The following is a 26,336-nucleotide window of genomic DNA, read 5'->3' as shown; positions in this document are numbered from 1 at the left end:
ATAATGCAGAAGTTGTATTCATTCTTTTATGAGTGCATGGGGATTGGGGAGGGGATCCTCATCATGTCAAACCAATGCTTGCCATACAAAATTTTCCTCCACAGTCATGGACTCATGGACCAGGCGCCAGGGTAAGATCTATGGCCATAAACAGGCCTCATACTTCAACTGGGTTCATTTTTTCCATATAGACCCGGTCATCACTTATCAACCCACAGTATCCCCCACACTCACTCATCAACCAAATTGTAACGGTTAGATCAGCATCGATCTCAGTAAGAGTAACTTATCAAGGAAAATCAACGATCAAAACCCAAAGACGACGTAACCCGAAGCTAACAAGAGAAACCCAAGGGCATTCCATTGGATACAAGAGAGAGACATAAACCCTTCCACCACCAACACAAAAAATTAGTAAAACCCTCACATTTTCCCACTCTCTCTCTCTCTCTCACTTTGAGACCGAGGAATTTTTCACAAACCGACCTCTCTTCACTCCGCCTACCAACCTAACTACAAATCTCTCTCAGGGTTTATTCATTTCTACTTCACTCTCCTATTTAGGGTTATTAGGGTTTATAGACAAAAAAAAAAAAAAAATGAATCGTTTATTTAAAAAATCAGCTACTTCCTTAATATCATCAAAGCAAACACTCACTGCTTTGATTTCAATCGATGTTTTTCGTGCTTTTTCATCCGTAACACCTTCTCAATCTTTTAATTCCCATTCCGATTTTGCCCTTACTAAAAAGAAGAATATTCCATCACCATCTAATGGGTTTAGTGGTATTAAGGGTATTCATTTCTCTAGTGGTCCATTAGGGTATAAGGCTGAGGCTAGATTTGATGATTTTTCTGATGAGGAGAAGACATTGAAAGGTAGTGGTGGGGATGAGGGGCTTGAAATATCGAAACTTGGTATTGATCAATCTATGGTTAATGCTTTGGCTGGTAAAGGAATTACCAAACTTTTTCCTATTCAGGTATACAGCATCTCTTTTTGTGGTTGTTTGAAATTTGAGAATGTATTGTTTATTTGGAATATGGAAAGCATTTTTTTTTTTTTTTTTGTGATTAAGGACTAATTGTGTGTTATATGGTTAAAGGAAAAAAAAAAGTTGTTTTTGGAAAAAAAAGACCTTAGTTTCCTGTGAATGCATTAATGAGAGAAGAGAAATTTAAGGATCCATTTTAAAGTGTGGGGTATTGGAACTGTGTATAGGTTGTGTTTGGAAAGAGAAATTTTTTAAGGGTTTGTTTATCTTATTCCAATTATTATACAATGATTTAGTGGAATTTTCACTTTGGAATTGTGTAGAAAGCTGTGCTGGATCCAGCTATGCAAGGGCGTGACATGATTGGTCGAGCTAGAACAGGGACAGGGAAAACTCTAGCCTTTGGAATTCCTATTTTGGATAAAATCACCAGCTACAACAATGCTCATGGGTAGGTTGAAATTTTTGTTACTAGTTGAATTAAGTATTCTGTAAGTAGTCACTTTTGGATGTATATGTGATTCAGATGGCTAATTTCTTAAATTTTTATTTCCAAATTTACAGAAAAGGTAGAAATCCTTTGGCCATTGTTTTGGCTCCAACTAGAGAACTCGCTAAACAGGTGGACAAGGAGTTTCGGGAATGTGCCCCTCACTTGGACGCTCTTTGTTGTTATGGAGGTGTTCCCAAATACACTCAAACGCAACAACTGAATTATGGTGTGGATGTAGTTGTGGGAACACCTGGTAGAATTATTGATCTCTGTGAGACGCGCGCTTTGGATCTGTCAGAAGTTCAATTTGCTGTTCTTGATGAGGCAGATCAGATGCTTGCTGTGGGCTTTGAGGAAGATGTTGAAAAAATTCTTCAAAAATTACCCCAAAAACGTCAGACCATGATGTTTTCTGCAACAATGCCTCAGTGGATAAGACAACTTTCACGGAAGTATTTACGTGATGCATTGATCATTGATCTTGTGAGTATTGATCCACTGTTGCACTACTCTTGTTAACTATTATATATAAATGTATTTACTTGTCATTGGTGTCATTCATGGTCTCATGGTTTGTTCTCAATGTGTACATATATATTGGAACATGCAATGCTCTAATTCTATGGAGGTGATATCTCAAAGCAACAAATGTTTGGGACTCTTATGCTTAGAAGTAGGAATTTTTAACTGTCATCATTGAGTGAATATGGAGGTAAATGGAGACATTATATAAACTGATCAAGTCTTCAGACTGGATGTCCTACTTGTTGTTAGTGGAAGTTTAGGTTTCTTTAGTTGCATTTGTATCAATTGCCCCTTTCTCATGCATATTTGCTGCTTCTTGCGCTAGTCTCTTTTGATAGCAACACGAGCGTCTACATTTCAATCTAAGTGCTTTGATTTTCTACATCAGTTACAGTATTGTTCTCTAGCCCATCTAATATGGTATGGTTTGGGTCATAATATGGTGCTGACAATTTGTACCAACTCTCATACTGTAGCAATTGTATAGTATTGATGACATCAATATGGCATACATTGTTTGGATGAATTGGAGTCTTTAGTATGTGATATTTTTGTCCAATAATTTACTGTGTTAGTCTTTTTTGAATTGTTCGTATTTTTCATTGATAGTGATATATGTAACCTGTGTTCAAAATCATCTGCACTATTATGTGTTTAACTTACGCAGGGTAACATGCATTGTAGGTTGGAGATTCTGATAAGAAGTTGGCAGAAGGGATTTCTTTGTATGCGATTCAAGCAGACAAGTTTGGGAAGGCAGGAATTCTTGGATCTCTAATTAAAGTAAGAATTGTTGTTCTTCCTTCTTTTGATTTTGTTGTTTTTCCTTTGTATATGTCCACTTTGCAATCTTACTATTCTACTTTGGGTGTTGTTTTACCCATTTTCACTTCTTGCAATGACTTCATCCTCATATGTGATGTTACTTGTACTTACTAGGATCATGCAAAAGGAGGAAAATGCATTGTATTTACTCAAACCAAACGTGACGCTGATCGATTGTCCTATGCTTTGCAACGAAGTTTGAACTGTGAGCCTTTGCATGGGGACATCTCACAAGGTCAGAGGGAGAAAACTCTTTCTGGCTTTCGAGATGGGCGTTTTAATGTCTTAGTTGCTACAGATGTTGCTGCTCGTGGTCTAGATGTACCCAATGTGGATCTAGTAAGAATATCATCTTATATATGTGTGTATAATTTCACTTTGAGATTGTTTTACACCTTGATTTCCTTTTGTGAAAGCTTGATTTGTACTTTATGGGCATCCACACACATGCTAACCTCCTCCAAAGTTTTCACTCTCCTTCCTGCATTATTTACTTTTTAGTCTGCTGTATCATAATTGTATGCATTTTTTACTTAATCATGTTTTATATAATATTGTTATACTTATTACAATGAATATCACAGAATGCCGAGTAGCCTGAAGGAAATAACCATTAGCAAATGTTAAAACTACAAGGTCACCGGTAAATGAAAAAGGAATAGAAAATTAGAGAATTAGAAAGCAAGGACAGCTTCAGAAAAAGAAAACTGGAAAATGAGGAACCATCTTCAAGTGTATAGGCATCTGTTTAATGCAATGTCAATCGGATCTGGAGTAGGATCTGCGGCTCAAATAAACGCCACGAACTAAGTAGCTGGCTAATAAATTTTTTTGATAATGAAATTTAAAAGGTTTGTATGTAGGATAATACGGTGTTCTATAAGGAAAATATCAATAAGATTTGCACTTTTTGCATGTCAAACCATAAAATATTATGAAATTTGCACAAATTTTTTCGCGAGGAATTAAATATAAGAGGGACAAAGGAGTTGTCAAGAAAATAGTTGTGTTTCCTTATATCCGTGTATTTTCAGCTTTATAAGGAGTTCTCAAGAAAAAAGTTGTGTTTTTTACCTTCTATTTGGGGGTATTTACCGTTTTATCCTGTACAGATAATCCATTATGATTCTCCAAGCAGTTCAGAGATTTTCGTTCATCGTTCTGGCCGAACAGGTCGTGCTGGGAAGAAAGGTACTGCAATTTTGATCTATACAGATGATCAAATAAGAATTGTCAGGGGGATCGAGAAGGACGTAGGATCCAAGTTCAGTGAGGTTTGATCCGATACTTGAGACATACCTATATATTTTAGGGTTTGATAAAAAAGAATTGCGTGTTTCACATGGTTAATAACGTGAAAAGCACCTCTTTACATTCTGTTGTTTGATTATGTTTATCTGTCTTACTGTAGCTTCCGAGGATCGCTGCTGAACCTGGATTAGACATGCATGGAGATGGTGGTGGCCGTTTTAGCTCTTCTTTTGGAAGTCGAGGTGGTACTGGTGGAGGATTCGGACGCCCTGGTGGATTTGGTCGCCCTAGTGGCTATGGAAACAGTTCATCTTCAAGTCGTCCAGGGGGATACAGTGAATCTGGTGGTGGGCGTTTTGGTTCTTACGGTGGACAGAGTTCAGGTCGATCTGGTGGGGGGTTTGGCTCTTACGGTGGACAGAGTTCAGGTCGATCTGGTGGGGGGTTTGGCAGTTCTAGTCCCAGTCAGTCTGGTGGTTCTGGATTTGGTCGTTCAGGTGGTGGTTCAGATCGTTCTAGTGGTGGATTTGGTTCAAACCGTTATGGTGGATCTAGTTCAAGCCCTTTCGGTGACTTCGAATAATTAACTCTGGCACATCTGGGAGATCATTTTGTTTTGATTGTAAGGTAAGTCCTGTTTGCTCTCCAATTGGCAAGGACATTCTAGATTTTTGCTGAACATAAATGAAAGGCATATTAAAAAGAGAACCATGAATATTTTGCTGTTGTATACTTAAAGGTGCGAATTTGGTTACACATCATGCATGAAAATAACAGTCTCATGTCGATATTTCTTTAGCTTTATCATTGCTAGGCTTTCTTCATTGTCCTCTGAAAGAGGTGGTGTAATTCTTTGGGGTCCTAGAATCCAGTTGTAGTGACAAAAAGGATTAGGGTAAGTTCAATCAATGAAATATCTTCTTACCAAAAATCTGTTGTCAAAGGCAGCCCTAGACAATCAAATCGATTTGAAGATTAAGGCAGCAATTTTTGCTGTTAGCCATCGCAGGTAGTTGTCAAAGGCGTTTGAAGGCAGCGCCTAGGCAGCTAAAGGCCTTAGTCGGGAATCCTAATGGGAATCCTAATGCGTTGTTTGTTGCCCCAACCTGACAACATAGCCAACTTTGATGTACTTATTGCTTGTCTCATATCTTTAAGTTAAATTACTTACCAGTTAAATCTCCACTTGCGATCTTCTCTAATATTCTGGTTTTAAATATTGTGTTTCTTGTCAAGCAGGTTGGAGTTGCCTGGAGTTTATGGAAGAAAGTATGCATGGATTCATAAAATGTTTGTAAAGTTTACTTAGAAGAGAGAACTCAGGGTGGATGGAGGAGCTTATTTATCTTTAAGGATATTAATTAACTATTAAGACTATTAATAGCGTGGTAGCACCTGTTCTGCCAGAGCGCGTAAAAGAAAAGTTTATGATTTTATTTATTAAGGGTAATTTTGTTTAGTACATAGTGGAGGAGTGATTTGTAATATTGTTCTTTCAAAAACTCTTTTAAGTGAACTAATGCAAATGCTTATTAAATTTTGGTCCCAATATATTCACAATATCAGTCTAGAATCACCCAACCCCATCAGCTGTATTCACATGTTTTAAGGTGGTTTACAATTACACAACTCGTATATTTTACCTCATCAGAAGACTCTTTTTGGTGTAGTCTATTTTTTTGTTTTCTTTAACGTGTTTTACCCAGTTTGTTACTTCCAGTATCAGTTTGCTCATCGCAGTTTGTAGTTCGAGAGTTTTTAACATTGGTTGAAGTGAAGTAGGGGTGTGTCAATGTGATAATTTTCGTTGTGTTTTTTGAAGCCTTGATAATTCTGGACCGTCCTTTGGAAATATCCGGCATGTCTTTGAAGTCATTGTATGGTATGAAATTAAGGCAACGTTGAGGTTTGTTCAAGGCCTAATCTATATATTCCATCCCCACCCCAAACCATGGCCTAATCCAAAATCAAGGTTGGGTTTTATGCGATCGAGCTCGGGAGTCTGAAGTCTGAACAACACGGCAATGTTGTCTTACCACTGGTCAACCTCTTCTCCTCTTCCTCAAAACCATTCGCAATACACTGTGCGTAAAACTTGTTATCCAATCAAGAAACCAAACGCTTCTTCATTCTTTTGTCTCAGTGTTGGTGTCCACGATATCCTCGAAATCACTCAAAATAAGGTCGATTTCTCACTTCACGGGCATTTTTTTTTTTTTTTTTTCATTTGTTTCCTGAATGGTTGTCTTGTTTGTATGTGTATGTGTAGGTTCTGGTTTCAGCTGCTGTTTCTGCTGCAATTGGCCAGCTTTCAAAACCATTCTCCTCTTCTTTTATTTACAGCGAAGATGTCAATTTTCGGACTGTGTTTCGGGCCGGTGGATTTCCCTCCACGCATTCAGCTGTAATTATATCCTATAGTTCTTGTTTATGGATTAAGTTGTACTTTAATTTTGTTATTTGAATTTTTGTTTTGTTTTTGGTAGGGGGTTGTTGCAGCTGCTACTTCTCTTGGCTTAGAAAGGTGTTTTTTTAATAGGTTACAGTTTTCTCTTCATTTCCTATGATGAATATCTATTAGCTGATCATAAAAAAAATGTCCCCACACTTTTTCGTAGGGGGTTTTCAGATTCGATTTTTGGTATGGCAGTCATTTTTGCTTCCCTAGTCATGTATGATGCTCAGGTATATTTCGTTCTGCAATCTGTCCATGCCATTTATTTTAGTTTCTGTCTTTATCCAATATCATCCGGTTATGTATATTATGTTGTTATGGTGTCTGCATAATTGTAATATTGCTTCATATCGAATAAGCTGTTGTTATATCATGTGTGAGTTGTAGTATTAATTCTACTTTTGTTTGCCAACTGCGTGTATATCTTGTTGATTGTCATTAATCATTGTAGTCTACTAGATTACTACAAGGTAGATTTGAGTATTCGAGGAATTAAAAATCTTAAATTGTTATGTCATCATACAAATTGAACTAAAGATTAGTAGTGATACAGCCATGATTACTGCTCTAGGTTAAGTTCCATACTTCAGGGAACAACTCAAAGCAATACTAAGGGGGATTGTCGTCCATCTTGATCCTGTATGCTTCTATTATCTGAACTATCCTGCAGAGCTCTGATCTTCTGCTGGAGTATAGACCTGCTATTGGTCCTAGTGGTAACTAACAACGCTGTCTGGAGCTCAAAATATATTCCTGAATTTTGTTCTCGTCGCCGGCCCACATTCCATGACTAAAGTCATCAAGAATCGAGTGAGACAGCTGGGTGAAGGTTGTTCACTTTAGATTGGGATCGGGACTTTGTTCTTAAAACGTGGTGGCAATATCTAGACAACTATTCCAGAAGTTAATTATTTTTTATATTTGCCAGTCATACTTGCTTCAATGATGAGATGCATATTCACTATATCAAGTCATTACCTGGGAGTGCTGGGTGTAGATTCTTACATCTAGGGAGACAGACTAATTGAACATTTCATATTTGCCCCGTTCTTTTTGGATTCAAAACAAAGTACACCTAAATACAGTGATACTAAATGCCCTTCTGTTTTTTTTTTTTTTTTTTTTTTTTTTGATTGGCAAGCCTGTTTTAAAAAATGTGTGGGCAAGCCTGTTTTTAAAGAGATCAGTAACTTAATAGTGTATAGCGGGGTTCGAACCCCATACCTCAGATATCATCACCCAAAGGTTTTACCAACTAAGCTAGAAGGCACTTACATGCCCTTCTGCTTTTATGTGCACCTGAAAGCTTTCACTGCAGTAAGTAGAGGACATCGAGTTCTGTAGCTTTCACTTATGTCTCATAAAGAGCAAATATTGAAGTTTTGTTCTGTTTTCTCACTTTGAGTGTTCTACTTATCATCTAGGATCCCCAGTTCCCAACTTATTCGATTGGTACGATCCTTTTTCATATATCCGAATTGCGTGATAATTTGCTGCTACTGCACCTCTGCAAGTTAACATTTATATTTTATGCTTCCGGCGGTTGAACTCAGAGATGTCTCAGTGTTTGCACTATTTGTGATTAGAATTATGGAACAGAAGTTGCTTTTCCCAACTGAGCCTCTTGTTTCTTGAGTTGCTCTTGCAGGCTGTTAGAAGAGAAGTGGGAAACCATGCAAAGGTATTGAACAAGGAAATACTGGTCAAGACCCAAAACAAACCTATTCCTAATGGCAAGAAGGATGTCCTGGTATATTCTAAAGACAGAATATCTGTATTTATCCAGGCTCTTGCTTCTTCAATGCCTATTTCCGGTGAAGCAAGTACTAGCTCAGTGAATTCAGCTAATCCTCCTATGTATCTTGCATCTGAAAAGCAACCGGCATCCAGCTTATCGGTTGATGATCTTGGTTTGAAAGAAACTTGCAGGCCTCTATTGGAAGAATCAATAGGCCACACTGTGGTAGAAGTTGTGGCTGGTGCTTTACTGGGTTTTCTAGTTACCTTGGCAGTTTATAGTTTACTGTAGTAGTTTGTGTATATGTATAATTATATGTTTTCACACTGATCCCAATTTGATAAATCTGGTCGTTGGGTGAGTGGGTCTAAGCTTAATATGCTGTGTTTTCACGTCATTGCAGCCAATTGGTTGGCACTGTTCCGTTCATAGGATGAGATGTTTTCAGCCATATACTTGCAGGTGCTGTTAATTTTTGTGCAGTTGTTGGAGGATCCATGTGTTGCTGCTCATGGAAAACTGGTTCAATCTGTAGCATGAGATGCAACAACAAAAGAGCTCTTTCAAGTTCTGCTCTGTGAATGTTTTTGGAGATGAGCCAATTAGGATTCCCCTCCCCCCACCCACTAATGTGAAATTAGGCGCCCCCCCCCAATACACACACTTAGGGAGGAGATCCTAATTTTCCCATCTAGTAAAGGGGAAATCCTAATAACCAACAAAATGATCTCTTTCAGCTTATCAAAAGCAATCTAATAGTGAAATTGTTTTTAAGATCATTATGCAATGGTTACTTTTCATTTTTAAAATATTCAATAGTGGAACAACATTGAAGTCCATTGTAGAAGATAATGTTTTAACGAGGGAGAGATTACGTATCTCTTTCATAATTTTGTGCAGTACATCTTGCATCTTGCTATATATTGACCACAACATTTAGTGAGCAGAGTGAACCTTCTGGGCTGAGAGGGGTATGTGGCACCCTTCATCTCTAGTTCTCCGCTCACGCCCCAACTGCTATGCAGTATACTAGTATAGTCTAGTAGCAACTAGAATGAAACGAGAGTACGAAACTTATATGGTACATATTCGTTTTGAAATGAATACATATTTTACAAGGGGAACATGGAACCTTTCTTGAAACCACTGTCCCCCGCCCTAATAAGATCCATGTCCAAGTCCAATCATACAAAATCAATACATTTCAGTGGTTCATATGTCAGAAGGCACCATTATACCCCTTTTCTCTGAAAAGGTAACCATTTTCACTACATTATAGATCTGAATAGCTTAAATTGTTTAACTGCAAGAGAGACTGGTAGGAGAGCCTTCTTTTAGTTCCACAGCTTCACAGCAAAAATGATTCTGATCTTAGCAATTTAAATTAGAGACCCCAAAGTAGAGCTGATTTTTCAGTTTCCGGTGTTTGTCGACCAACTTTTAGAGCGGATTCGTGCCATCCAGGTGGACAAAGTAGCACTTCGTAAAATAAGATAAATTATGAAGGCCACATATGCCATAACAACAATGCATACCATGGCACCAACTAACAGTCCGTTCACTTCAGAAGAGACAAAGTCGAACAGAAGATATCCATTGATCACTATGACCAGGGCAGCTACAGTCCATGCCACTGTCTACAAAATAAAAAAAAAAAATAAAAAATAAAAAATCAACAATATTTATCAAACACCAAGGTGGATATTCTGCTGCAGTCAAAGTTAGTAATAGATGTATATATACATCAGTTTATGATGATGTACTAAGCATACAACACCCCGAAGCTGTTTTCAAGCTAGTGGTAAATCTGTAACACTGATAAGCTGTTGATCACGTCATATATTATATATAAAAGCACGACAAGCAAAGTACTGAAAACGCAATTCATATCAAAATTTAAGGAAATATAGCATAAAAAGCATTGTTGACAAGTTCCTTCCTCCAAGCTTCCACTCCCTAACTCATGAAATGCCATCTAGATGCTTGAAAGTGAAGGTAATTTAGGTCTTAAACTACAACTACAGTATGATTGCGTAAGAGGTGGTTTTAATGAATGGAACCGACAAACCCTCTGTGTGTGTGTATGTAAAGGACTCTGTTAATTGACATAGTAGTGTTCAGCACCCAATGTGGTTCAGACTACATCAACTCTGTTATGGATTAGTCTTACAATCTATGACAAATCTCTCATTCCTTGGCTAACAATGGAAACTCCCACATTCAAAACATCAAACCTTCACGCACAATTCTTCATTTCTCTATATAGTTTCTCAGCTTTTCTTCCCATATGTAAGTTTGCAACTCAATTCCTTACACTACTTGGATTTGAATGGATAAAGATTTTTCTTAAACTCTGTTGCAAAAAGTATTATATTTTTGAGAAGTAATTTATGTAATTGCAAGGATAGGATTTATGTAAATGTTGGTTAAGAAAGTTTAAATAATACAAGCATATAATCTAATCTCTGACAATATTAGGAAGCAAAAGTACTTTGCAATAGATGAAAATTAAACGATTTCTCAGGCAGGCATCTAACTTGAGAACATTAACTGAATGAGAAGTTATCAAATAAAAAACAAGATAAGATACACATACTCTACAGTAAACTGAATGAGAAATAATAATTACCTTGAGAGTTGGACCGATCTTAAATGTTCCCACCACCTCCTCCTTGGAAACCAAGCAAAGAAGTGGAATAAGAGCAAATGGGATCTGAACTGACTGTAGCACATTAAGCCATTCATTAAGAACATCCAATGCACTTTCAGATGTATCAAAAACAAGGGCAACAATTATAGTTGGAACAATAGCACAACTTCTCGTGATCAATGCCCTCATCCATTTCTTCAGACGGAGATTAAGAAACCCCCCCATAATAAACTGTCCTGCATAAGTTCCAGTGATGGTGCTGCTCTGTCCAGCCGCCAATAATCCAATACCCCAGATATAAAGAATTGGGAATACACCACCCCCATACTTCTCTTGCAGAAATTGCCCTGCATTTACCAATCCTATACTATCGGCTTTTGCTGAACCATAAAACCCCTTTGCAAAAACAGTGGTGACAAATAGATTGATCATGAAGGAGATAACAAGGGCAATGGTCGACTCGATAGAATAGTAATTAATGGCCTCTTGAACACGACTTTTCTTGCCAATATCAATCTTCCTGGACTGTACAAGAGCCGAATGCAAGAATACATTATGTGGCATAATCACACAGCCAACAACCCCTACAGCTTGCCGAATTGTTCTCGAGCTTAACTTCGGCACTAAAATACCTACATAGATAATCCAACAGTTACACCTATAATATCCTAAGAACAATAAAACAAACAAACAAACAACACAACTTTAAATACCTATTAGTAGGTCCTTCCCACTGGGCTTAGTTTCTCCAAACATCCAAGCAAACGAGACAGCCATCGTCGCAATCAGAATCGCGAAAACAGCTTCCAATTTCCTCACTCCATAGTTCTCAAGAAGCAGAAATATAAAACTGTACAAAAAACAACATATATGATTAAACTAAAAAAAACATAAAACCAAACCAAAAAAGATGAAAACTTTAAATTCTTACCAATCAATGGCAGTGATGAGAACACCAGCCCAAAGTGGCAAATAGCCATGACTCAAAATCTGAATAGCAATAGCACTACCAATAACTTCTTGAATATCAGCACCAATTAAAGCCAACTCAGCCATAATCCACAACAAATACCTAGCCCATTTAGGATACTCATCTCTACAAAGTTCAGCCAAGTGTTTCCCCGTAGCAACACCCAATCTAGCAGACAACAATTGAATCAACAAACCCATTATAGTAGCCCACATTAATAACCACAACAAAGAGTATCCAGCAATTGCACCTGATTGTAAATCCCCTTCTAAATTTCCCGGATCTAAAAAAGCTATACTCATTAAAAAGCCCGGGCCTGTAAACAACCATAGTTTTTTCCATGAGAATGGCGGGGTCGTTGTTGTGTAGTCTTGTTCACCGGGAATATTAAATTCGTCTGTTCCTGATATTACTACTTTCTCGTTTGACTGATAGGCCCTTTCTTCATCTTCTTCTCCTTCTCCTTCTGATGATGAAGATAATGGTGAGTTGGGTATTGTTGTTGTTTGTAATAAACTGTCTTCTTCTTCTTCATTGTTGCTGTTGTGTTGTTTTGGAACCATGGTTGTTTTCTTTTTCCTTATACTGAGTTTATTGGTTGAATTGTGCTGCTTTGTTTTTGGGTGGAAGTAACGTTAGTTTTGCTTTTTCCTACTTGTGCTCTGAATAATAAGATACATACATACATACGTATCTTTCTAGGATAGACTATATAGAAGTTTAGGATACAAAACTGGACCATTAATTATCCTAATTGTGCTCTAATTAGATTTTGATTTTGTTGTAGTCTATTACTGATTTACTGTATGAATTTGAGAATAATTTTGTGGAGAATACAACTATTTGTTGTCCACAAGACCTCGTGTGCTGATTGGTGGAGAGGGCTGCCTAGAAAAACTATTTATCTATTAGAAAAAACAGTTTATCTGGCCACAAAGTAGTGTTATCAGACCTGGCCCGGTTACCAAACCGGATTGGGTCACATAATAGATCGTTTAAACAGTTGACTCATCCAAACCCTTTTAAAACTCATCCAGTTTTCTTATAAACCATTTTAACCAAAGCAGTGTTATCAGACCTGGTCCGATGAATTGGCGACCCGGTCACTAAACCGGGTTGGATTACATAATAGATCGTTTAAGCAATTGACTCCAGCCAAGATGCCGGTCCATAACTAACTTTAGAAATTATAAAATTAGAAATTATAAAATTTTAATTTGCGCCGGTCCATAGCTAACTATAGAAATTATAAAAAATTTCGAACCTTGGGTGACTAGTGTATAGACTCGAATTTTGGTTTATTGGAAAATGAAATGGCTCTAAGACCAACTGGACCATTAATGAAATTGTGAAAATATATATACTAAGTGAATTATATAATATTTTTAACTTAAATATTGACCCATTGTTTAAATCAGTGATCTATTCATCAAAACCGGTGACCCAGTGACCCAGTTCTTTTGCTGGGTTAGTGTCCGGATTAGGTTTGATAACTATGCTACACAGTATTTGGACCAATGAGAAACTGTTGTTTGTAGACAAGTTTTTCTACAAATTCGCTCTCTATGAATTTTCAATATATTATCTTAATTTTGATACTTATATTTGTGAGTATAGTATTGGATTATTAAAGTGTTGGATAGCACATAGTTCCATCCGCAAAGAGTGGTGGATGTGCAGTACGTCAGTACTAAACGTTTGGGACGTGGGAGTTTGAGTTGCGGCTTTTAGTTGTGGGTTGAGCACGAGAGAGCTTGCGTTGTTATCGTGGCTGGCCCGTGTTACCACACGATGTAGACTTACTATTTCACGACAAACTTAGAAAAATTGGAATTATCTTCGGTTCAATTCCCTTTTCGTCATCGTACTAATTTAATACAACAACTAGCCTGACACACTCACGTTTGATCCCTTGGTTTAATCTGTATGAATTACTGATAAGATTCCTTAGCAATTAAAAGAATCAAATTTTAAGTTTGTTCTATACGTACGTGCAGATTGGTCGTCATCCATTGTTATTGCGTGAAGAATAAAACTGCTGACTTCTTGTACATTCGCTTGGAATATACGTAGTGACATTGAATGGCCTGCAACTCCTATGTTTATCAGTTCATGTTTGCATAGGAATTAATTTTGTCACAGGAAAATAGGATTTTTTTTGCTCACCGCTCTGAATCCTTCAGTGCCAAATCTGGCTTGTTAATTATAAAATTGCTGTTGAGTTGTGTTTTTGAGGTTGTGCAGCATCTTTGGGTGTGGGTGCAGTAGTGCACAAGATAAGAAACATGAATGAAAAGATTAAAAGAAAGGGTATTCAAACAATTCTTAAAATAGTGATAAAATTATGTATTTTTTGGAAAACTTAGATCTATGGTAGATTTGTAGAAATAAGATAATAGATTTATAGAAATAAGATAAGGGTGTTTCAAAAAAATTATAAATTTTGGATTGATAACACCAATATTATTTTTTTTTCTTTGTTTGGAGTAGTAGAAGAGATATTTAGTAGTGGCATAGTTGCCAGAATTTGATGGTAGGATAGTGAGCCGGAGAGAAAAGGGTACGCAAACATGTAGAGAGAGAGTCTTTCTTGTTTGAGGGTGACTACTGTTGGAAATGTGAATGAATTTGTGTCCTCATGGGTTTGAACCCATGACCTTTTGTATCTACTACACTCTAATGTGGGGGGCTTTAGTCCCACATTGGTTACTAAACTTAAGACTCTTAAGTTTATATTGGTTGTGTCCTTATGGAGGGATAGTGTAGAGAGATATAAGGAGGTGCTGCTTTCATTTTTTCTCACTCAAGCCTCCTTGGTTTGGGGGCTCTCGGGGAGGTGGGAGTCTCGAAAACCTTAATCTTGGCGTGTGCCCACACGCACGTCCTTGAGGGGGTGGGCTTCGTGGGTGGGAGTCTTGGGCTTGTTTTTGGTCTTCTTTCCAAAACAAACCGTACCTTGATTCGAGTCAAAAGGCAATAGCCCGAAGTTGCGTTTTTTCGGATCTAAGGTCTCGCTGTTTTAGAAAAGGCGAAAAACACAACATTATTTTCCTCTTATTAAAAACTGTCCGGAGTATCTTTGAGAGTTCCCGCAGAGAGTGGTCATTGGGTCGGTGACACGCTCATCCATCGCCAGATCCTCGGAGGCGACGGCTTGAAATTTGGCGGAACCATACGGCCGGCGGCGTTTTAAATCTTAAGGAAATTGTGCCGAAAGCACAATCCTCGATGATAAGTTTTACTTCCTTTCTTATTCTTGTTTTTAGATACTAGATTCGTACAATCTTAAGACGAAAAATCGATTGTCTAATAACGATCCGTTATTATCTAGTATTGTGCTTCGTTGTTGTTAATCTTTGCTAAGATGGAAAAACCTAGTGGTAAGTCCGTCAAAACCTCGATTTTTGATGGCGAGAAATTTTAAGTTACCGGCGCGGATGAATCGCGGTTTATCCGACTACTCTGAAATTGGTTGAATGGATTTCGATTGTGAAACCCGTTTACAATGAAAATGAAGATGAACCCGGTGGATTACGGTGGTGTGGAGAGATGGGAAAAGAAAGACTATTTATGTAGAAATTATATACTTGATTGTCTTTCCCTTGATTTGTATGATGTTTATCTTTGTGTAATGCATTTCTTGAATTGTGGAGTTTACTTGATAAGAAGTATGCTTCAAGATGCGAGGTTCTAAGAAGTTTCTTGTAGGAAAGTTTAAAGAATTCAAGATGGAAGATGGGAAATCTGTTGTTTCTCAAGTGGAGGAGCCGCAAATAATTATTCATGAGATTTTTGCGGGAAGGTTATAAAATCTGCAAAGGCTTCCAGGTTGCTTCCATCATTGAGAAACTCCCTTCCTCGTGGAAGGAGTACAAAAACAGTCTCAAACATAAGAAGAAAAATCGATTGTCTAATAACGATCTGTTATTATCTAGTATTGTGCTCGTTGTTGTTAATACTGCTAAGATGGAAAAACCTAGTGGTAAGTCTGTCAAACCTGAGATTTTTGATGGCAGAAATTTTAAGCTACCGCGGATGAAAATGCGGTTTTATCTGACTACTCTGAAATTGGTTGAATGGATTTCGATTGTGAAACCCGTTTACAATGAAAATGAAGATGAACCTGGTCGTTCTAGTGGTGTGGAGAGATGGGAAAAGAAAGACTATTTATGTAGAAATTATATACTTGATTGTCTTTCCCTTTGATTTTGTATGATGTTTATCTTTGTGTAATGCATCGCTCATTGAATTGTGGAGTTTACTTGATAAGAAGTATGCTACGAAGATCACGAGGTTCTAAGAAGTTTCTTGTAGGAAAGTTTCGAATTCAAGATGGAAGATGGGAAATCAGTTGTTTCTCAAGTGGAGGAGCTGCAAATAATTATTCATGAGATTTTGCAGGAAGGTTATAAAATCTGCAAAGGCTTCCAGGTTGCTTCCATCATTGAGAAACTCCCTTCCTCGTGGAAGGAGTACAAAAACAGTCTCAAACATAAGAAGAAAGAGATGACACTAGAAGATCGATCGTCAACCTTCGGATCGAGGAGGATAACAGAAGGTTTGAAATCAATGTGGAGACTTCGAAATGAAGGCTAAGGCTAACCCGGTGGAAGGTAGCACCGCTAGTTCTTCTAAGTCTAAATCAACTAAATTCCCGTCAAAAAAGAAACCATATGCGAACAAGAATAAACAGTCCCAACCTCACTTTAAAAGAAACCTTACAATCCACGAAATTCATTGCTATGTGTGCGGATCTCGAGGTCATATAGCCCCTGACCGTAAATTCAAAAAGGTCCGAATGATGGGAAGAAAGACAAGGCACAAGCAAATGTAGTTCGGGATGGTAACTTTTAACTGTGTAGTTCTTGAGGTTAACTTGGTGAGTAACATGGTGGTGGGGTAGACACCGGGGCTACCAAACACATCCGCGGGCACTAAAAGTGCATTTCGTCCTTCAACTCCTCTGGGAGAAGGAGAAAGTCTGTTCATGGGTAACTCATCCGCTTCTAGAGTTGAAGGAAAAGGGACCGTTAATTTGAAGTTCACTCGAAATGTTCTTAATTTGAAGGATGTTCTTTATGTTCCCGATATTAGGAAAAATCTGGTTTCGGTTCCCTTTTTAAGTAAGAAGGGGTTCAAACTTGTCTTTGAGTCGAACAAATTTGTTAGACTAAGGGGAGAGCTTTGTGGGTAAAGGTTATTTAGATGAAGGCTTGTTTAAGCTCAATGTAACTGATTTTGATTTAAATAAAGCATCTACTTCTTCTTATATGGTTGAGTCATTTGATCGTGGCATAGTAGACTTGGACACGTTAATAATGTTTCAATTAAAAACCGATGCATCTAGGTAACATATCCAAGAATACTATTTCTGAAAATAAGAGATGTGAAGTATGTGTAGAATCTAAATATGCTAGGAAACCTTTCAAAAGGTAGAAAGAAACACCGAGTTGTTGGCATTGATTCACACCTTGACCTATGTGATCTTAAAGGTTACATGACTAGAGGAGGTAATAAATATTTTGTTACATTCATTGATGATGCTTCACGTTTACATCATATTTATCTTCTTAAGAGTAAGGATGATAAACTTAGCTAAATTTATTTCCTTTAAAACCGGGAAGTTGAGAACCAGTTAGACAAGAAAATAAAAATAGTTAGGTCCGATAGAGGAGGTGAATATCTTGGTCCTTTCAATAAATTTTTGTGAAAATAATGGTATTGTACATGAGACCACTGCCCTTTATGCTCCCCAATCCAATGGGATAGCAGAGAGAAAAATAGGACTCTCAAAGATATGATCAATTCAATGATCAATAGCTCTGGGGGCTTCTATGAACCTATGGGGGGAGGCTTTGCTAACGGCTGTTATATTCTGAATAAGATACCTTTTAAAGACACGAGATAAAACTCCATATGAGATGTGGAAAAATAGGACACCGACTTATAGATTCTTTAAAAGTGTGGGGTGTTTGGCTAAGGTATCTATACCAACACCCAAGAGGACTAAACTTGGCCCTAAAACTGTAGATTGTGTCTTTATTGGGTATGCACGGAATAGCGGTGCCCCTCTGAGGTTTTAGTTTTCAAATCTAAAAATAGATTTGTTGATGATAATACCATTATTGAGTCTAGGGATCTTGTCTTTTTTGAGGATAAATTCCCATTTATTGAGAGATCGGGGAGGGACTCAGGGTTCTTCTACACTTGCTCCTAGAGTTCGAAGATTCTTCTGGAAGATGAAATTGAACTCGGGGAGGAGCAAGAGACCTAGGACTAACACCTCTTTTGGACCTGATTTCCTTACTTTCTTAGTAGAGGAGGATCCTCGGACCTATTCGAGGCCATGTCATCTTCGATCGATTTTTGGAGAGAGGCCATTCTAAGTGAATATGAGTCCATTATAACCAATAACACTTGGGAGTGGTTGAGTTGCCCCACAGTTTGTAAAACTATTGGGAATAAATGGTTATTTAGAAAGAAACTTAAAGGCGGATGGATCTATTGATAAATATAAAGCGAGATTAGTAGCAAAAAGGCTATAAAACGAGAGAAGGGTTTGATTTCTTTGATACTTACTCTCTGTGACAAGGATTACATCTATCGGAATGTTAATAGCCTTTGCTTCTACTCGTAATCTCGTAATTCACCAAATGGGCGTTAAAAGCGGCATTTCTAAATGGGGAATTACAAGAGGAGATATATATGGATCAGCCCGGAAGGGTTTGTCTTAGAAGGCCTTGAGAGAAAAGTTTGTAGGCTAAAGAAATCTCTTTCACGGTCTCAAACAAGCTCCTAAACAAAGGGCATGAGAAATTTGATAGTGTGCTAATCTCTAATGGTTTTAATATTAATGAAGCGGATAAATGCATTTATTGCAAATTTGAGGAACAATCTGGTGTAATTATCTGTTTATATGTGGATGACATGTTGATCATTGGAACCGGTTTAGAGGCCGATCAATAAGACTAAATCTTTTTGAGTAAGCATTTTGACATGAAAGATTTGGGTATCGGCCGATGTCATTCTTGGCATTAAGATAGTGTATAATTCGATGGAATTACTTTGTCTCAATCTCATTATGTAGAAAAATGCTTAAAAGATTTAATCAATTTGACCGTTTGTGTACACCGAGAACACCATATGATCCTAGTATACATTTGACAAAAATACCGGATTAGGTGTATCTCCTTTAGAGTTTTCTAGGGTTATAGGTAGTCTCATGTATCTTATGAACTGCACTAGACCCGACATAGCTTCTGTAGTAAGCAAACTTAGTAGATACACCATAAATCCCAAAGAATGAGCATTGGGATGCTCTTATCGGGGTATTGAGATATTTGAAATATACTTCAAATTATGGTGTTCATTATGGCGGATATCCAAATTGCTTGGGGTGCAGTGATGCCAATTGGATTCTTGATTCTCGGGAATCTAAATCCACTAGTGGTTATGTGTTCACTATGGCAGGGGGTGCAGTGTCTTGGAAATCATCTAAGCAAACTTGCATTGCCCGTTCCACTATGGAATCTGAGTTTATAGCTTTAGACAAAGCTAGTGAGGAAGCAGAGTGGATCAAGAATTTTTTGATGGATATCCCGCTTTGGCCTAAACCTGTTCCACCTGTCTCTATTCACTGTGATAGCCAAGCTGCTATCTTGAGGGCCAAAAATACTTCCTATAATGGGAAATCTCGACATATATTAAAAGAAGACATAACCTTGTCTTGACGTGTTGTTAAGAGATGGGATCATAGCTATTGACTTTGTGAGGTCAAAAGAAAATTTAGGCTGATCCTTTAACTAAAGGCTGGCTAGTCTTTGGTTTTAGTACATCGAGGGGGATGGGGCTAAAGTCTATTAAAGACTAATTGCCTATTTAATTAAATCACCGATAACTGACACCCAACCTTCGTGAATGGAGATCCCAGGATCAAGGTTCAATGGGGAAACAAGTTATCTGCGTGATTTGTGGGGGTACTACACCTAGAGTGAAAACTCTGTACCCATCCCTATGATGTAGTAGTACCTACTGTATCTTTTAAAGGATGAGTGAATACTCTTAATGCTTTCTATAGCTGGTTTTTCCAGTGGGGTGTAATGATACAGTACACTCCTGATAGAGGCACCTATATGAGTGAGGAAGTAAAAGCCGCTTCCTATGAGAACTTATAGGCTTGTTCTCTAGAGCACTCATGAAACCTGGGAAGCTCATGGCTATACGAGCACAACTGAGGGAACTCTATGATGATTTTTGAAGTTATGTGTGTTACCTGTTGACTTGGCTTACATATAGGTTGAACAGTTCAAGACTAAGGTCACTGGTCAACTAGTAATCCCGACGGACAAACACCAGCGAAGGTTCAAGTCATTATGACACCTTCACCCCATTCATAACTTCTTCATACTCGGACATTCTTGTTTTGTTTTTCTTTTCTTACGTTTCTTAATAATTCCATTCATGTGGGGATTGTTGGAAATGTGAATGAATTTGTGTCCTCATGGGTTTGAACCCATGACCTTTTGTATCTACTACACTCTAATGTGGGGGCTTTAGTCCCATTGGTTACTAAACTTAAGACTCTTAAGTTTATATTGGTTAATGTCCTTATGGAGGGATAGTGTAGAGAGATATATAAGGAGGTGCTCGCGCTACATAGGCCTCCTTGGTTTGGGGGCTCTCGGGAGGGGGAGCTCCGAAAACCTTTTAGTCTTGGCGTGTGCCCACACACGTCGCCGCTCCAGCAGTGCAAATCCACCCAATTGGGCTTCAGCGTGGGTCGCGAAGTACTAGGCTTGTTTTGGTCTTCTTTCCAAACCAAAACCGTACCTTGATTCGAAAACAAAAGGCATAGCTGAAGTTGCGTTTTCAGATCTAAGGTCTCTTTGTTTTAGAAAAAGACGAAAAACACAACATTATTTTCCTCTTATTAAAACTGGTCCGGTATATCTTTGAGAGTTCTGCAGAGTTTTGGTCATTGGTTGGTGACACGCTCATCCATCTGGCGTATCTGGGAGGCGTCGCGGCGAAATTTTGGCGGCAACCATACCGGCGGCGTTTTTCGTCTTAAGGAAATTGTGCCGAGCACAATCCTCAGTGATAAGTTTTACTTCCTTTCTTATTACTGTTTTTCGATACTAGATTCGTACAACTACAACACAACAAGGCCCAAAATTTCGATATCGGTTTATATATCCGTGTATCCAAAAACCGATATATATCGGATATATCCATTTTTTTTGTGACCAGTCCAAAGTCCAAACTATTTAAAATATCAAAAATATCGGATATATCAAAAATATCGGAAATACATTAGAAATATCGGATTTATATTAAAAAATGGTCAAAAAGTCCATCGATATATATCGATTATATCGGCGATATAAAGTTTTATATCAAAAATTCCAATATATATCGGAAAAAAGGGGTTCAATATTCAGTAGATATATATCGGAAATATCGATATCGGTGTACCAATTTACCGAGATATATCGGCGATATATCAAATATATCAGCGATATTTTGGGCCTTGCAACACAAGACCCAGCACAAAAAATCACTTCCTATGATTGGTGGGTTAAGAGAGAGGAGAGAGAAACTTGTTATTTTATTATAAACGGCCAATCAGAATGACTTCGGACGTTTTTTTTGTGGTGGCCATGTGTTTTAGTTCTATGCTTCTTGTTTGCTCTTTTTTCTTTCTTTGTTTAGTTTTCTTCGACTTTTTGTGATATGTGTCTTCACTTTGAGCAAAAAATACTCGGAAAGTAGCATAAACACGTTTACTATATTCACCACATCATTTGAAAAATGCTAGCTATTTGGTCAGACTTGCAATTTTTTAAAGTTGATTTTGGGCTTGCTATATTTTTTAGTTTATTATTATTATTATTTTATGATAAAGTAGAAATAGATATTATATTAAACATTAAAAAGTATAGATATATATTGTTAAAAGAGATTATTAAAAACCAATTGTGCGTGGCTGAGAAGTGAAATGAGTAAATGAGTTGTAGGTGGAATTCATGTATGCGGGCAATCACAACCTAAGGACAAATAGTATAAAAAAATTGATCAATTTTTTTGTGTATCTCTCAAAGAGTAATCCCTATTATCTTCTAATGACAATAAAATTCAAATGAAAAAAAAAATCGGATTTACATGATAAATTACACGCTTCCTTCATAAACTAAAATACGTGTCAAGTGCATAATTACATTGACTGAGGTTACTCCAAATAGTATACTATTAAACTAAAAAAAACATAATTTAAAGAATGCACCCAACTAATGCCAAAATGTCAAAAAACAACAAAGAATATAATTCTTTCCTCGCTACATATGAAGTCATGGACTCATCCTTGCACTTGCAGTAGATGACATTTCGTGAGAGTGATAGCTTCTTGGATGTCCCATTGTAAAGCTCCTCCAAGCTAACCTTTAGTGGATGCATCATATCCTCGCCCCTTCTCTGCCTTCGTCCTCCACTGCTACCAATACCACCTACTTCTTTACCCATTGTGTTTTGAACCTCTTTTGATATTTTTTTTCATTGCTTTTGACTCCTTGATGTGTTGTGTGGTTATTGTAATCCAACTCCTTTGTTAGTTAATAGTGCATGCTCTAATCCCCACCTTTTGCCGTGAGACAAGCTTCATGTTTATTGAATGAATTTCTTGCATATATCCAATCGCTAGTATTCTCTAAGAGTCTCAATAAGTTTTTAATAACCAAATGTAAGCAAAACCTTCCTCAATTCTTCATTGCCTCTTTCCTGTTGAAATTGTGCAGACCAATTTGAGTCCAAGAAGCCCAAAGCCGAAATACATAGGACTATAGGAGACACAATGCATACAAAGACTTTGATATAGGAACTTGTTTGTTCCCAGATAAAATTCGTAAATGTAAGTTATATTGACCATTTTATTGGAACTCAGGAGGGGCTAGTTTCAAAATGTACAAATATAAATGATTAAAATGAATGACATATGCTTTTCTTTATGAAATATATCGAGCTGTCATGTCCGGTTTCAAAAACTATATGCATGTACATAAACTTATTAAGAGCTCTAGGTGGTGGTAGCATACTCTTCATATTTGAAGAATCTTCTGTAAACTAATCGCAAAATTTCGACCGCCAAAATTCATTGTAGACCCCACCCTGCTAGCGACATTAGTACAGGTGCGCGCCACACTATTGTCGCTTAGCGATGATGATATCTTGGGCGCCGCCAAGATTAATGTTATTGGGTATGACAGTCTGTGGCGCATACATGGTCTTCAGTCAAAGTCAAAAAAGTTATTAGGCGACATTTGCAATGGCGCTAGCGACTTTACATAATGTCGCACAAGATCCCAGATCCAAAATTGTCAAATTTTATGCGACAAGAAATCTTGAACAAGCGGTGATCACGACCCGCGGTGCGGTCGACCTAGAGATGGTATTTTGGAAAATTCCGACGCATTCCTTCAAATTTGAAGGATGTGACCATGAATACATCCACCTAGAGATGCTCTAATAACACTTTTTTCCTTCTAATCACTACTACTATAAATAACCTGGCACCTTTAAAGTAATCAGCCTTTTTATACCCGCGTGCTGCCCTTACTAAATGTTGAGAAAAAAAAAACCATTGGCGAACAAAGGGACAACATTGTAATTTACTTTTTGCTTTCCATTTCTAGCCTGTGCTTTAGTAAAATTTAAGTGCATATACAGAGGGCTTTTATGTATTTCTAAAGTTATCATCAAATGTACGCCTCTTTTATGCTTGGCTCCACTCCACAGGGTTTAACGCATCTGAACAGTGCAATTTAGACATGAGTATGAGTCCTACCTGCTTTTCCTATTTAGTCTATTTGTTTGTTCCGATAAGTGTCTGTTTAATTTTCTAAAAGTCTTCTGTGGGACCCTGTTCAAATGCATAACTCTGTGACTATAACTTCTCTTCCGGAAAGAATGTTTAATCTAATCTCCCCAAATTTGAAACACCTCATTCAGCATACTATTTTCATCCCCACCATCACTAAACAACAAACCTACTTTACACTCCACCATTATTTTCTTTCCTCTTTAAATAGTTGCCTCCGCCTCATTTCAACGCAGCCTCATTTCAACGCAGTATTCGTAATAAGTGTTTGATAAGCAAGTCGTTAAACTGCTTTATGCAGAACAAAAAAAAAAAAACCTTTGATGTTATACAATGTTTATTTGTAATCATCAAACACTCCAGGTATCTACTGATTTGTTTTGTTGTTTTTTTTCCCTAGCTCTTTTGTTATTTAAATTGTAATGAATTCATTTTTGCAGTTTTGGTTTGCTTTTTACCATCATTTCAATACAGTGTGACGTCGATTTGAACTACCCGAATTTAATTTATCAACTTTGAAAACCATTTAGATAGGTCAACTGAAACGGAAAATTACTTGACTCAATCCCTGGCATTTGTTGTTTTAACATCCTACCTATATTAATATCCGTTTCTCTCAAGATGCTCATAGTGAGCCACATCAGCAAAATTTTTAAAATAGTTCCTATTTGAAAAATAATTACTTGCCTTCTTACCAAACTAACCCTGAATTTGGCATGCTCTCTAATTTAATATAAATTAAAATTGTCCTTTCATGTGTTATGCTAAAACAAAAAACAAAGCTACGCATTATTTCATTATTTCAAATGTACGCATGGGATAAAAAAAACAAATTCTAAAAAACAATGGATTAGTTAATTGATATGTATTAGTTATTGGATATGGATATGGATATGTATTAGTTAATAGATATGGATATGGATTACTTATTGGATATGGATATGTTAAACTTCCAAGTGCTTCCCTTAAATATAGGCCCGCACATGATGGGTTTAAGAATAACAAGGCCGCCACGGTGAATTAGCTAGTTCTAATAAATACTCTCCAATTGGGCTACATAATTCACTGAGCGTTATCTCTTTTAAATTTAGAAATAATTATACACCTCAGGACTACAAATTCTACATAAATCTTTTTGGATGGGCAATGAGTGTGGGACCCACTTAAATTAGTCGGTTCTAATTGCTTTATTTTAAATTATACGTAGAGTTGATTACATTGAAATTTTCTTCAAGAGCTTCAGTTTGCTGAATTGCTGCAAGATCTTGGATCCTCATTATCCATGTGTTGAAAGGAGGACAGGAATTTGGCGAGTTTGGTCTATTTATCCTGCATTTTGAACGCTTGTTTGTTGGATTTTGCCAGATACAATGCTTAGTAGTTTTCTTTACCTTATCAAGGCTTGCTAGAGATTGGCTGTTTCAGCTGTAATTGTAAGGATCTTTTTGGTCCCTTCTACCAATCCACCTTCTCAAGTTTTCTATTTCTGTCTTTATAAATCCAGCTTTCATTGAGCCATTTGGATTCACATTGAGAACAAGTCTAATGGAGGGCTATATGGGTTGCTAAAGACAAATATAATACCCCAACCACAAAAATGTAATTCTAATGGGACTGCTAAAAGGGTCTTAAATTTGGAAGGAGTAAAAAACCCAGTCAAAGTTAAGACCTTCACTAGTAGCTGCTATAATAAGTTCGGAAGACGGACAATATAATTTCTGCCGTCCGTGTGTTAAATTTCGATGGATGACAGAAACTGTGCCATCCGTCCCAACTATATCAATCAAGTGACAAAGTCTCTCAAAAAGAATTATATTTAGAGGTAAAAATCTACAATAAAAAAAACTCCTCTTCAAAAAACAGAATTCTCTTCATTTCCTCAGACATTTCCTTAAACACTTTCCAAACAAATCACCAATTCAACAATAATAAAAAAAAAATTAATGCCATTTTTGTAAAAATAAAATATTTAATTTATGTATGATATGATTTTGAGCTCAATGGTGGTGGGGAAATCAAGTAATATTGAGGCTAGTGGGCGTGGATTTTTTTGATAGTGAATTTTGATGTCATTTGGATCACACGTAGAATCTCCTTAATGCTAAAATTCTAGCTTATAAGAGTTGCCTCGATTTAATTTATTGTTAATCTTGCAACAAACTGTAATAATTTTAATATGATTGCTTGACTGTAAAGTTGGCACTACTAACATTGCAACACCAAATTAAATTCACTGAGACTGCCAAAACATTCAAAACTGTGTTAGGAAATAGTATTATTTTCATACAAGAACTTGAAGCGTGACCATGCTTGCTTGAACCTTTAACTTTTCCGCTGAAAATGGCTATAATCCAAACTTTAACACGTGAAATCTCTAGTCATAACTCATATGGAGATATGGGCCATATGGAGAGCACTATCAAATTTCCCTTTTCTTTTCTACTGTTATATACAAGTGGTCCACTAACGATTGATCAACTACGACAAGTACATCTGTGGACTTTGAAGGAGAATTAGAAATTAGATTGCACATATCAATGATATCATAGTTACATGTCCACACCA

General features: G+C 37.1%; 3 protein-coding genes across 3 annotated transcripts; 2 read left to right on the top strand and 1 right to left on the bottom strand.

Annotated features, from left to right (window-relative positions):
* Window positions 1–312: 312 nt before the first annotated feature.
* On the top strand, window positions 313–5,626 carry LOC147520681 (DEAD-box ATP-dependent RNA helicase 53, mitochondrial-like). The gene is made up of 8 exons (XM_086592194.1): window positions 313–983; window positions 1,319–1,446; window positions 1,560–1,971; window positions 2,698–2,796; window positions 2,953–3,177; window positions 3,951–4,112; window positions 4,250–4,716; window positions 5,329–5,626. Exons 1-7 carry the CDS (start codon window positions 600–602, stop codon window positions 4,670–4,672), a joined length of 1,833 nt encoding a protein of 610 aa, XP_086448320.1. The 5' UTR covers window positions 313–599; the 3' UTR covers window positions 4,673–4,716; window positions 5,329–5,626.
* Window positions 5,627–5,999: 373 nt separating this feature from the next.
* On the top strand, window positions 6,000–8,679 carry LOC147520680 (Acid phosphatase/vanadium-dependent haloperoxidase-related protein). The gene is made up of 5 exons (XM_086592196.1): window positions 6,000–6,272; window positions 6,359–6,493; window positions 6,576–6,613; window positions 6,708–6,774; window positions 8,193–8,679. Exons 1-5 carry the CDS (start codon window positions 6,114–6,116, stop codon window positions 8,571–8,573), a joined length of 780 nt encoding a protein of 259 aa, XP_086448322.1. The 5' UTR covers window positions 6,000–6,113; the 3' UTR covers window positions 8,574–8,679.
* A 667-nt stretch (window positions 8,680–9,346) lies between these two features.
* LOC147520679 (metal transporter Nramp3.2-like) lies at window positions 9,347–12,775 on the bottom strand. Its single transcript, XM_086592193.1, has 4 exons — window positions 11,864–12,775; window positions 11,646–11,782; window positions 10,912–11,564; window positions 9,347–9,919 (listed from the first exon to the last, which is right to left on the bottom strand). The coding sequence occupies exons 1-4, from the start codon at window positions 12,463–12,465 to the stop codon at window positions 9,695–9,697; spliced, it is 1,617 nt and encodes a 538-aa protein (XP_086448319.1). The 5' UTR covers window positions 12,466–12,775; the 3' UTR covers window positions 9,347–9,694.
* Window positions 12,776–26,336: the final 13,561 nt, after the last annotated feature.

The sequence above is a fragment of the Coptis chinensis genome, chromosome 2 (assembly GCF_015680905.1).
Source record: "Coptis chinensis isolate HL-2020 chromosome 2, ASM1568090v1, whole genome shotgun sequence".
NCBI classification, from domain to species: domain Eukaryota; kingdom Viridiplantae; phylum Streptophyta; class Magnoliopsida; order Ranunculales; family Ranunculaceae; genus Coptis; species Coptis chinensis.
The sequence above is the reverse complement of the archived record's forward strand: the minus strand, read 5'-3'. Positions and strand labels throughout refer to the sequence as shown.